This window comes from Mytilus californianus, unplaced genomic scaffold (assembly GCF_021869535.1).
Source record: "Mytilus californianus isolate M0D057914Y unplaced genomic scaffold, xbMytCali1.0.p SCAF_2, whole genome shotgun sequence".
NCBI lineage: Eukaryota > Metazoa > Mollusca > Bivalvia > Mytilida > Mytilidae > Mytilus > Mytilus californianus.
Window position 1 is genome coordinate 29,203,784 of NW_026262668.1, and position 14,097 is coordinate 29,217,880.

General features: G+C 30.9%; 1 protein-coding gene across 4 annotated transcripts in view; it reads left to right on the top strand.

Annotated features, from left to right (window-relative positions):
- LOC127729661 (adenylate kinase isoenzyme 5-like) overlaps positions 1 to 14,097 on the top strand; it is a 59,315-nt gene that overhangs the window by 24,140 nt on the left and 21,078 nt on the right. For 3 of the 4 annotated variants that reach the window (XM_052237511.1, XM_052237509.1, XM_052237513.1), the window contains 6 exons: positions 4,214 to 4,252; positions 6,386 to 6,549; positions 8,284 to 8,400; positions 8,962 to 9,153; positions 9,492 to 9,567; positions 12,970 to 13,005. In XM_052237511.1, the coding sequence (XP_052093471.1) occupies positions 4,214 to 4,252; positions 6,386 to 6,549; positions 8,284 to 8,400; positions 8,962 to 9,153; positions 9,492 to 9,567; positions 12,970 to 13,005 (624 nt within the window). The remainder of the gene's footprint in view (positions 1 to 4,213; positions 4,253 to 6,385; positions 6,550 to 8,283; positions 8,401 to 8,961; positions 9,154 to 9,491; positions 9,568 to 12,969; positions 13,006 to 14,097) is intronic. The other variant, XM_052237510.1, reaches the window with a different exon arrangement.

A 14,097-nucleotide genomic window follows, 5' to 3' on the forward strand; every position in this document is an offset into this window, starting at 1 on the left:
ATTGTTCATATGCTAAGTTGCAATTTTTTTATAATATTATTGTTTTATTTCTACAAATAGAATATATATGATTATTGTTAAAATGGAGACATCTTTCATGAACTTTATAAATAAAACTAAAAAAATAAATGTTTATTTTAGCAGCCATAAACTTCCTTTATTGTATCGTGTTATGCTCATATAGAGTGTAGAAGGTTGTTGGTTCTATCCATGGCTGGATCAAACCAACTCCAATAAACTTGGTTTCTGCTGCTTCTCCAAGAAACATGCAGCATTTAACAGTAGTAGAGCAAAGACTGATAAGGCAAAAATCAGAATTAATGTGTCTGTTGGGGTTGTGGGAAGCAGTTTGTTCTAACCATGGCTTGATTATATAACTTTAACAAACTTGGTATCTGTTGCTTCTCTGCAAAGCAAATCTTTTAGCAGTAACAGAAAAAACTGATAAACCAATGGAGTCTGAAAATAAATTTATCTGTTGAGGGGGACCATGTCTTCCTGAGGACTTTGGGTTTGTGAGCTAGAACATTTAACATCTGATTCAGTATGTTAGTCTAGTACAAAGCAGAGTTTATTTATCAAACATTGCATGTTTCTGTGCTATATATGCATACAATATTCGCAGCATGACATTTAGTACCCATCAATCAATTAAGCAGCCTTAAAAAAAAGTAGAATAACAAAAATACCGAACTCCAAGGAAAATTCAAAACGTCAAACGAATGGAAAACAACTGTCATATTCCTGACTTGATACAGGCATTTCCTTATGTAGAAAACCTGGTTTTATAGGTAGCTAAACCTCTTACTTGTATGACATTCACAAAAAATTCCATTATGTTGACAACAATTATTTAAGTTACTTCATCTGAAAAAATTAAAACACAAACTACAATGTATTTGTGGTTAAAATAAAATTTGCATATTATCTAATTCTTTGTAGGGGCCTCGGTGGCCGAGTGGTCCAAGTAGTTACTACTGTAATCACTAGCCAGTAAACACTGAGGTTGTGAGTTCGAACCCCGCTCGTGCGGGTCCACTCGACTCCAATCTTAATTGACTAGGATTGTCAGTTTTCCTATCGAAGGTCGGTGGTTTTCTCTGGGTACTCCGGCTTCCTCCACCAATAAAAACTGACCGCCACGAAATAGCCCAAAAGCGGTGCTTAAAAGTGGCGTCAAAACACCAAAAATCAAATCAAAATCAAATCTAATTCTTTGTTTATATACATAATGGTTTGGAGGCCTGCACAGGGAAGAAATATATTAATCATTCTGTCTATATTGAATACCTATCTGTCCAGCATGTATTTATTATCCATAAACTTTATCTTGTTATTCTGGCTAATGTGTACATGTTGGATGATAATATTGGGTCACTTTGACCTATATTTTATGCATGAATAACTGGTTGTTTTATTTAATGGTTCAGATCTAAGCTGACAGTGAAGTTACAAGTCGTAGAGATATAGTGACTCTTAACCATATCAATCATACTTTAAACAACTTCAAAATATTAGATGTTGTATTGAAAAACCAACTTTTAACCACATGCTCATCTGTAAATATTTCCTCAGAAATATGTCAATCCTGGTATAATCTACCTAAATTCATTGATATCATACTTGTTTTTTTAATTCAGTTTTTCAGTCAACCAAATTCTAGTCTACCTTATCTGGAACATATTTCTTGTTTATGTGATGTCTTTATCAAGCAGCCATGATATAAGAATTTATCTTTTTCAATCCATTCATATTGATCTTGGTCATCTTGTCCAGGTCCATCAAGGATGTGTTAGTATTATGCTGCTTTTGTACAGTACAGTGCACAAGCACTTGTTTCTATCCATGGGAAGATCAAAAATATACGTTGATAGTGGATCTTCCCATGAATAGAAACAAGTGCCATTGGTACAGTGGTATTATGCAAAAATAGGTCACCATGACTTACATTTCATGCTTGAGTACCAATGGTTGAGCCGTGAGGTTTAGGGCAATTGTTTATTAACTTTCAGTAAATTCAATGGTATGACACTTATACAGTTTTGTGTTAAGGTTGATTCTGAGAAACCATGGGTATTATATCATTGATATGGACCGACTACTAAGTTATCTTGTTTCAACAACATTGGGTTGCTATATGATGTAAAATTCATAACTAGGCAACTTGATTAGGGGAATACAGTTTTTCATTTGAACCAAGTAAATGGCATTTGATGCAGATCTAATTTTATGAAAAAATATTCATTTGTAGTTAATCCAGTGCTTGATTTTGCACCAATTTAAGAGTTATTGTTGAAACCCCTTACTGTGCCTCATTTACCTCATTTATTTTAAATATGCCAATTGTAAAGTTAATGGAAAGTTAATTCTATCTATCATATTTACTTTTCCTTAGATTTTTAATTTTTTATCCGAGCTGTCGTTTTCATAATCTGTTGATAAAAGATAAAACTATTCAACAAAGAGGAAAAGTGTAAATAAATATTTAAATATCATTCAAAGTTATACAGAACGATTATTACTTTTATGTATACTGGATAGTGCAATATATGGGGGGAGCTCATCTAAAATTCTTTTTATAAAAAAAAAATGACATTCATTTTTATTTATAAAGTGTTATAACACAACTAACAATGAAAGTATAATACTATAAAGAAAGCAATACAATACAAGGAAATGTAAAGGAGAATAAAAACCATCGTATCTAAACTTTCATAGTAAATTACATCATTGAAATAAGGTATATAAAATACTGGTATAAAAAAGGCATAAAATGTAAACTCAGTTTGTTATATCAAAGCCTTTTAAGGCTAACTATGCAATATGGGTTTTGCTCTTTGTAGAATGCTATATACTGTGGATTCATTATTTTTCGTAGGAAACCAATTTTCGTGGGTAAATGGGAACCACGAATTTCAATGTTCAACGAAGTACAAATTTGTTATAGGCTTTTATGCAGACTTGACATAACCACGAAATCAAGTATACACGAAAATACAATTTTTCCTCAATCCACGAAAATCGATACCCACGAAAATAAATGAATCCACAGTAATGACTAAAGTTGTTTACATCCTCATCCTTTGTCTCTGGTGGATATAGTTGTCTGATTGACATTCATTCGTCATCTATTTTATATCAATATATAATCTATTCTATATAGTAGATTAAGTCATGTACCATGAATGTCCAATCTCAAAAATCTGCTCATTGAAATAAGGAATAAAAAGTACTGTTAAGCTCATCAGGTTTAAAGAGGTGAAATGAGTATCTGACATCTCTTGGTACTTATTGTGGATGTCCCTTGTCATTTTGTTTGTAGGACAAAAGTTTCCCATAAAACTACTGGACTAATTGGAACACATTTCAACTGTTATCACTGTCAGTAGTGATCTACTACCAAATTGTCTTTGATGGCTTTACCTACCAATTACAGCGTCGAAAATTACTGCTAATAATAAAACTTGGACAAAATGCAGGTCTTCTTATTTTCACAACAAGATATATGATCACCCATACTATTAGTCGAAGATTACATTAAAAAAAAAACAATTATATAATAAAAAATTTATTTGAGTACTGTTGATTGCTTATATTGAAGACAAAGTCTATTTTAGGACTAAGTTCAGTGTCCTTTGACTATAACAACTTATAGATGACTACCATTACTAAATACATGTATAGAAAAATTGAAACAAAATCCAACATTTGGCAAGCACAACAACAAATCTTAAATGGAATGTTTGTAAAAGATGGTTCTATTTTTAATATGTCTGATTCCATATCCCCAACAGCTAAGATTTTTTCAGTAAAAAAACAAAATGAAAAAAAAATCATTTGCCAAATGTATCCCAACTTAGAAAGAATGTTTTTTCTAGTCTGCCTAGCAATCAAAACATTTCTGCTTACTGTTTCAAAATGCATATACAAAGCCAGTTTTATGCAATTACTAATAACAATGTAATAAATGAAGTAAAATTGCATCTAATAATGGCCCTCTGAAACTAAAATAATTGTAAAGAATGATCAACTTTTGAAGCTGCATGCATTTATTAATTCTCCACAATTAAGAAAAATGAAAATTAGAAAAATGTTTTTTTTTTTTTTAATTTGTATTATTCCTAAAGATGCAGGCTCTTTTACAGTATCACTCTGAATAAAATAATAAGTTTATAATATGTGTAATGGGAGATAATTCTTGTTATATTTACAGAAGAAGCTTTAAAGAACGCCAAAGTGGTTTTTGTTGTAGGTAAGTCAGGGTTATTTCCCTTTTAAGATCAAGAATAATTTTAAGCAAATTGCTATACACAATTTTGTTAATCTGTTAATTCAGAAATTAATGTTTGCATTTAGTAATGAGAACTACTGATAACTGAGGAAATGAATAGACACTGACAGTTAATGTGGATACTAATAAGCTATTTTTATGGATTAATGGATTAATTTTTGCTTGCTTCACTTCAGTGGAAAATCTTTTTCTATGGAATACCCAATATTAAAACTGAGTTTCATAGTGAATGATCCTTAGGTTTCATGCATGGAATACAATAACAAATGTCTAACAGGCACATGGAATGAAATAGGTTGGAGCTGCAATATGATGATATAACCAGACATGTAGTCTGTATTGCCTCTAAATCTGGTTTAACATTTACATAGAAGGTATTCACTCTTGGCAGTATTTTTTTTTATAGTTATAAGAACAATAAGAAGTTGTGGTATGATAAAAAATATTGTTCTTGGTCAGAGTCATGGGATGTTTCCCTAAATCTATTCACTGTTCTGTTTAAGTATTACATTTCACGCTTCATTACCGACTTACAGGTGCAATAACTATGATTAAAAATACCTACCATATAGAAAATGTATCTATATCCTTTTACAGATCACCAAAAGCAGGAGAGAAATTTGAGAGTAAATGGAAATTGATTAAAAACTTAGTTTACATGTGAGGGGAGATCTTTCTTTTTGTTTATATGTGAGGGGAGATCTATCTTTTTGTTTATATGTGAGGGGAGATCTATCTTTTTGTTTATATGTGAGGGGAGATCTTTCTTTTTGTTTATATGTGAGGGGAGATCTATCTTTTTGTTTATATGTGAGGGGAGATCTATCTTTTTGTACTCATTTAAGGCTTTATAATAATTCATGTAGAATTAATAAGATGTTGATGCACATCACAATTGGACAGTGATTTGTGTGCATCATAAAATTGCTATCTATGATGTTATATATATATATATATATATAGATACTTGATTTTGATTCATTGTATTTGAATTGTCTCCCCTTGACTTTGGTTATTATTTACTTTGTAATTCTGTCGAACATGTCCTGCCTGACCCTTATATGTTTAGATCTCTAGTGGCCTCTCCTGGTGCCTTTCATGTTCGATGTCATAGTATTGACAGAGATGCATGTGGTAAGAGGAGAAGGCCAATGCCATCATTAACTTTTTCCACGTATTCATGTAATTTATTCCTGAGTGATAAAAAATGAGAATGATCTAGTAGATAATTACCATATATATGCATAAAATTAGCGTACCTAACATTTTAGCTTTAGATTGCTATTGAAAAATTTAATATTAATACTTATATTATTTACTATGTATATATCTATGTATCTCAATGCTTGGAGTTTTTTTTTCAAATAAAATAAAAAATTACAATTTATGATAACCAATGAGACAACTCTACACCACAGACCAAATAAGGTAGAAGGTTAGCAACTAAAGGTCATTTATGGCCTTCAACAATGAGAAAAACCCATACTGCATAGCAAGCTATTAAAGGCCCTGAAATGACAAATGTAAAAGAATTCAAACAAGAAAACTTAAATGGCCTGATTTATGTATAATATACAATTAACGAAAAATAAATATGATATACACCAACAACTGACAACCACTAAGTTACAGGCTCCTGACTTCAGAAAGACACATACAGAATGTGGAGTGGTTAAAGATGTTTGCTGCCAGGTTAGGGGGAGGCTTGGCATGCCTTCAAACTAGTTTAACCCCGCCACATTCTGTATGTGTCTGTCCCTAGTCAGGAGCCTTTAATTCAGTGATTGTCGTTTGTTGCTGTATATCATATTTGTTTTTCGTTCATTATTTTGTACATATTAAATCATGCTGTTAGTTTTCTCGTTTGAATTGTTTTACATTTGCCATTTTGGGCCATTTATAGCTGACTATGTGGTATGAGTTTTACTCATTGTTGAAGGCCGTACAGTGACCTATAGTTGTTAATTTCTGTGTAATCTTGTGGAGAGTTGTCTCATTGGCAATCATACCACATCTTCTTATTTTTATATGTACAACTGCTTTGAAATCTGTCTCACTTAATTATGCTGTCAATTATGTTTTTCTTTTATAAAGGTGGTCCTGGCAGTGGCAAGGGTACTCAGTGTGAGAGAATTGTTCAGAAATATGGCTATACTCATCTGTCAACTGGTAACCTCCTCAGGGCAGAGGTTGCATCAGGGTCAGAACAAGGGAAGAAACTTACAGAAATAATGGAGAAAGGAGAACTTGTACCCTTGGTAAGATTTTATATCTCAGGTATAGAAATCATATTACATTCATGAAAATCATCATATCAACTACAGGTTATTCATTAGGAGGCAGTACACAGTAATTTTACCCTCCTATGCTACTGACAAGTACCACCTTAATTAAGGATTTTTTAGATAAAGGTATTCATTGAATATATTGGAAAGTAACAATTACAAATGGGTAAAGTACATGAACAATAATGAAACCCCTGCAACTACACTGTACAAAACTTTCAAACAGAAAATCAGGATTTTAGTTTGGGGAGAGAGTATATAAAAAAAGAAGATGTGGTATGATTGCCAATGAGACAACTTTCCACAAGAGACCAAATGACACAGATAACAACTATAAGTCACAGTATTACCTTCAACAATGAGCAAACCCCATGCCGCATAGTCAGCTATAAAAGGCCCCAACATGACAAATGTAAAACAATTCAAACGAGAACACTAACAGCCTAATTAATGTACAAATAATGAACGAAAAACAAATATGTTACACAGCAACAAACGACAACCACTGAATTACAGGCTCCTGACTTGGTACAGGCACATACAGAATGTTATGATCCCTAAATACAAGCAAAGAATTTTTTTTTGTTAATCCCTTTTTCAATTCATTTGGGTTTATGCACTATACATATTTTCCACATGCCCAATATAATCATAATTTGATTTTCAGTTCTAAAACAATTAGAAATAAAGGGTTTTGAAAAATACTTTTCATGTCAATTATCTAAAGAATTTGACTGTAATGTGTCGTTTTGCAACCCTTATAGTTGTTTATTTTTAAAGCTAATTTTTACCAGAAAATAATAAAGACAACTATTGTAATGTCATTAAAATTGATCAGGGTTAAATAAATAATTTCAGATATGAAAAATTTCTACAAATAATCATTCATATATTATATACTACCAGTACTCAAAAAAGAGTTTAGCAACACAACTTCAGACTGATTTATCTTTCAAATTACTTTCTGTTTTATTAATCATCAATCATTTGTGTGTTCAAAAGTACTACAGCCATATTGGTCAAATTTCAGACAGCTACACTGTTGACAAACTTTGACGGAAGTGGTCAAAGTTGAAAGTAACAATTTTAACAATTTTTTGTACATGGTCTAATTAAAACTGAATACAACGCACAGAGTTGACGAAGTGAATCTGATGGCTGAAAATTACATATGCATAGAAACTAACATTTCTTTCACGAAAAAAGTTTTAAAATATTGGAAGAAACACTTTTTTTACCCTCCAAATTTTTTTTAGTTTTCCTATCTAATCAATTTAACATCCTTTAAAAACAGAATGATATTAATTTCAGATCATATTGAGGATTTCCTACATAGATATAAGCCCTCAAAGTTTGATCCCCATTAATCTCATGGAAGTATTACAAAACTTTCTTTGGGTAGTGTACTTTTAAATCATTGAGATAAAATCACTTGTTAGTATTTATTTTGAAAAATAAAAAAGAGAAATTCCTGGTGTTAGCTATGTAGATACTTTATATTTTGGGAAATCACTTGCTGTATGGAGTTGAAGTATTTCAATATCTGACCACAAAAAGATTAAAATTGAAGCAACAATTAACTTTTGTAAAGAAAAAAATAACCAAGTAAAATTAGATTTAAAAAAATAATTTTTCAGTAGTTTTTTAAAAATTATAGAAATGTTGGGAGTAACTACATTTTAAAACTTTTGCTTGTTTTTTTTTAAGGAAACAGTCCTTATGTTATTGAAGGATAATATGATTGCCAGAGCTGCCACCAGTCGAGGATTTCTCATTGATGGATATCCAAGGCAAATGGAACAGGGAGTCAGATTTGAAGATGAGGTACTACATTTGTATTTGATAAACAAATTATAAAAAACAAGAAGAGTGTAAAAAAAATTGTATATACTGGTACTAAGTAGATTTTATGCAGAAATTTTATTAAATTGTACTTTTTCAACAAATAACAGTTTATAATCATGAAGTACATTTGATACTTTTAATTATGAGGTACACATAATACTTTTAATTATGTAGTCTGATTATAAATTACGGAATATAATGTTAATGGTATATAAGTATCAAAAATCTGCTCTTACTGTTTGTGGAAATCAGGCATCCTAAAAATAAAATGTTTATTTTTTAATCAACACATACAATGTATATCGTCTGTTTTTTGTAAATTTTAACTTTACTTCAGTATAGACTTGTTTTTGATACCTGGTAACTTTGACATGTGATGACATTTTTTTTTCTGAACAATTGTTGAGAATAATATAGTTCTGTTCCAACTCAGGCCTTCTTTACAGTATTGTGCGGTGTATAAATATAATATTGGCCACTGGAAATTAAAATGTTTATACAAGTGTTTACAATTAATCTTTCCTTTCTTTTCTTTTTCAGGTTAAAGAAAGTGACTTTCTATTGTACTTAAGTGTTTCCGATGAGACTATGACCTCTAGACTTCTGGGAAGAGCACAAACAAGTGGACGGGTTGATGATAATGAAGAAACAATTAAAAAAAGACTGAAGACTTTCCGTGATAATAATAATGCTGTTATTGAATACTACAGCAAGGAAAATAAAGTGGAAAGGGTACTTTTCTTTTGGAAATCATACAGACCTCCAAATTCCAAAGAAAATTTTCACATTTTCTGTATTCCTTTTGTGATTTCACAAATAATCTTTCTTTTAGTGTTAAAGGTTTTCTTGTCAGTTTTAAGACTTTTAAGATATATAGAATTGAAAATTTTCCCACAAGGGACATAACTGACACAATTTGAAATGTAAAGGGAGAAATCTCTATCATTACACCAGTTGTCGGGATAATCAGAAATTTATGATACTGAAAGTGGGAAATTTTGATGCATTTGTAATCCTAGTGGCCAGTTACCTTGTCCACACTGTAGCTTCTTACCATTTTTTTCCTGCAGATTTCGGCAGAAAATTCAGTAGATGAAGTTTTTGCTGAGGTTGTGAGAGCATTTGAGGATAGAGGGATTACAGCAGGTAAGAGTTATATCCAATTTTTACATTGATATGAATTGTTATAGTCTTAGAGTATAATGTAACATTTTGTCATGCCATTTCTTTTCTGTATTTGGAGTTGTAAATCCCTTGTATCAAATGGTTACGAATACCCAGCATGTAAAATGGAATCAAAAGCATATACCATCCTCTAAACAAAATTACACTATATATATATAAGCAATCATCTAGATTTCTGTAGTTTGTAACCTTTACAAAAATTATAGTCTGTGTAGTTTTTTACACTGCAGTCACTATCATAATTTTATATTTGTTGTAAAATGTACAATCAATCAAGCATTATAGTGATATCTAGGATTACAAGATGAAATCAAAGATGGCCTTCAAGGTTTTATCAAGTGGAAATATTTGCAAAAATTTTGAAGACTAATACTATGAAAAATATTTCATTTGATTTTTTTTTATACACAAATCTTAATGAAATAAAAATACACTTAAAACCTTATTTTAATGCATATAAAATCTGATTTGCTGATTGGACAAAATATACTATTTATCTTTGAACGTTGTTATTTCTTCCACAAAACCTTTTTTGCAATATGGTATAAAGCATATTTCTCTAATTCTTTGTCAATTTATCCGTTTCTGCACCCATTGTATAAAAAAAATTTAATCAACGTGTGGTTCGTTTGATCTCAGTTCTTCATTGGTTAAAATCCGATTATGACGTCGAATTTTCTTGCTTTCCTCTGAATTTCCTATTGTGAAGGCATGAAAAAAGGCGACCATGCCTGATGACGTCACATAGAAAGAACACATCTTTTTGCAGATCATTCAAAAAGAAGGAATAAGTTTGACTGCATATTGTTTGAAAATCATTAGAGAAACAGATTCCACCACCAAATCTCGTGTAATACGATATTTATCCACTCTCGACAGTTAAATTTGAAAATTTAACTGTCTCGAGTGGATAAATATCGTATCACACTCGATGCAGTGATAGAATCTATATATAATAAACATTTACTAATATTTATCAACTTTTCCACACTGACTTCTTTCTTTTATATCTGTATCATTTAGTCAAGTTGTACATTTTTTTATTGGATTATTTCCCTTTGGTAATATAACTTGACCATGGCAATGCAGTATGTAAAAAGGTAATGAAATAGCTGCACTGTATGCCAGACAGAATGTAAATTATTTGAGTTTTATACATTTTATATAAAAAAAAAATATGGTAACCACAAAAAGTCTGGTTTGAATTTCCCTGGTATAGCATGTATTTAAGTTTCTGTGGTCCCCAAAAGAGAACAAAAATGTTGTCAATACTCTGGGATTAAAGAAATTGATCAACTCACCATTAAATAGGAATTTCAAACTCCTACATTTGTTTTAAATCTACTAAAAAGATATGGAGAACAATAATGTGAAAAAATCCAATGTAAAAAAAAAATTTTTTAAATTGTATTAAGGAATTTCAAAAAATTGATTTTTCATATAACAAAAAATGAACGAAAAGGCAGGAGTTGCAAAATTCATAAATTGAACTAAAAAAGGGGAAAACAAAAATTAAACACATGTACTTCTGTCCAGTAATTGTGTCATAAACAAGTATCAGGAATTTGCTACGGTAGAAACATATTTGACAAAAAGCCAAGAAAACTAATATTACAGCTAGTTGCGTATTTCCTATATCGTGTTGTAAATTGTTTGTAACATGATGTAATATTATGATGATAGTAACACATTTATACTAATCAAGATCTTAATAATTATTGCCGAGGGGTGAACAATCAGATAATAGGGCATCAGGTCATAACTCGAGGGGGTGGTCTTGGCTTACCTGTTTTGTTAAGTATTTTTCACATATTGTAAACAGTACAATGGCACATTGCTGTGTCAGCATAAATATGCAGAAACTTATACAAACCAGGAAATCTAGCAAACCCTTGCGAACACTTTCCTGTCTAAACCAGAGGTGAGTGGAAGCACTTTCCTGTCTAAACCAGAGATGAGTGGAAGCACTTTCCTGTCTAAAACAGAAATTACTGGTAGCACTTTCCTGTCTAAAACCAGAAATTACTTCAATTCTTATTTATGGGTGGCTAGAATTTCCAGTATTTCTCATACAACAGAAACTATTCATGTTTTATGTAATAGTCCTGCAATTTGTCAATGGTGTTTAAATGTTATTAAGAACTATTCCCTTAATGTCAAGAATAGAAATCAATATGTCTCAGTGAAACAACTTTTTTCTCTGATTTTTGCCTGAGCAATTTTGGTTTTTAACAACTAGATTTTTTTAAATCGCTCTCACTAAAGTTTAACAGAAGAATTGACTACATGTACAAAAAACGTTTAACACATGAATAGTTTCTGATTTAATAGTGTTGTTATAATCTCTCTCCTTTCATTCTTCAAGTATATTTAAAAGTGTCAGAAAGGTCTAAGAAAAGGATCAAGAGTGTGTTTCACACAGCTGGTTTTAGCTTCATGTACCCAAAAAATAGTTAACACATGAATAGGTCGAAAAGTCTTGATAGGATCAAAATAGAATTTATAGGACTAATACAGAGCAACCACTAAGATTTTATTGAATCTTCGGCAGGTTTTATTAAAGAAAATGTTCTCACATCATGTTGAAATGTATTTTTTTTTCGTAAATTGTTGTGTTATAAATTAGGTGTTTCTTTTCTCGTTTGAATTGTTTCACATTTTTTATGTCTGGGCCTTTTATAGCAGACATAGAAAGGGTATTTCTCATTGTTAAGGCTGTACTTTGGCCTATAATTGCTTATATCCATTTCATTTGAACTCTGGTGGATAGTTGTCTCATTGGCAATAATACCACATTCTCCTCCATTTTTATATAAAAATAAGGAGATGTGGTATGATTGCCAATGAGACAACTATCCACCGAAGTTCAAATAAAGTGGATGTATATGTATTTTTTCTGTACTAATGTGGATTCTTATAACATATGAGGTTTTTATTTTTTTATTTTTTGGGGGATAAAGATAAACCATGAATTTCAGAATTGAACCAAGAATAATATTTTAGACTGTATGCAGAATTTTTCAAAACCCTAGATCAAGTATCCACAGAAATAGCATTTTTCCTCAATCCACTTATAACCCGTAAAAATAAATGAATCTACAGTAATTTAGTACCTGAGTGTTTCTTATATAAAAATAAGAAGATGTAGTATGATTGCCAATGAGACAACTCTCCACCTTATGTATTAGTTCAAGTTGTCCACATGGCACATACTATTCAAATATATATAAAATTCTTTTAAACACCAATAACCGAAAGAAATGAAATTGGGTACAAATACATATTCTATTTATTCTGTTTTTTTCCTTTTTTTGTTACTTTATATTATTAGTTGTACAAAATGTATAACTTTTAAACTTTCAGTGCAAGATAAACGTCCAAAAGTAAAGTTTGTTTTGAGTGAGTTTATGAGTTCTTGATTTTAGATGATCTCTGCTTATCAAATAGATATAGTAAAACCATATTTAAATATCTGATCAAAATTTTTTAATGTCAAGTATTTATGTTTAAAAAGATATGGTTCCTATATTAAGCATATTTTTAGTGCTGTTTGATTCAATAATATCATTGGCTATCAAATAGTATGAAAGTAGTGAATAAAAATAGCAGTGAAGATTTTAAGTAATATTTAGGATAATGTCAAGTGGGAATACAGAAATATCTGTAAAAAAAGGGCAATTTAGTGTAAAAAAAGGTTTTCTACAAATCATTAAGTTGGATATTTCTGGTTTTTCAGTAAAATATTTAATTGGGAACATATCATGTCCTTGCCATTAACTGTCCTCGAATTTTTGTTTCGAAATTTTTAATGAAAAACTTTTAACTGACCATATGACCATTGGCAGATCCAATTAGCTGTCACTTTGAGGATGTATCAGATATTATATTTATAGGTTTTACTATGCTTGGATGTTACAGTGTGACTCGAAATTTAACCAGAAGTCAATATATTACTAGGAAATGGTAGTAGTGGACTTCTGATCAAACCAACACTATGACACACTTTGTGAAGTTATACATTCACTCTCACGCTAATACTCAAATGTAGTTTTTGCAATCATCAATGTCTTTTTATTTGATCTGACCTAGCTGTTACAAACATTCGGGAAATCTATTCATATTCGATATGGACATAGTTTTCTGTATCTAAAGTTGTTCAGTAATCAATTTATTAATTCATTCATGCATTTCATCCATCTTCTTATATCTATTTATATATTCTTTTTTTTTCATTCATTAAGTCCTTTATTATTATTATTATTTGGGGGGGGGGGGGGGGGGGGTTATGGTTTTTGTCAAGCCTGCGACTTTTGTCGCAGAAAGCTCTACATAGGGATAGTGATTAGGCAGCTGCGGCGGCGGTTACGGTGGCGGCGGCGGCGGCGTTAGCTAACTTCTTAAAAGCTTTATATTTTAGAAGCTAGAAGACCTGGATGCTTCATACTTTGTATATAGATGCCTTATGTTACGAAGTTTCCGTCTGTCATATGT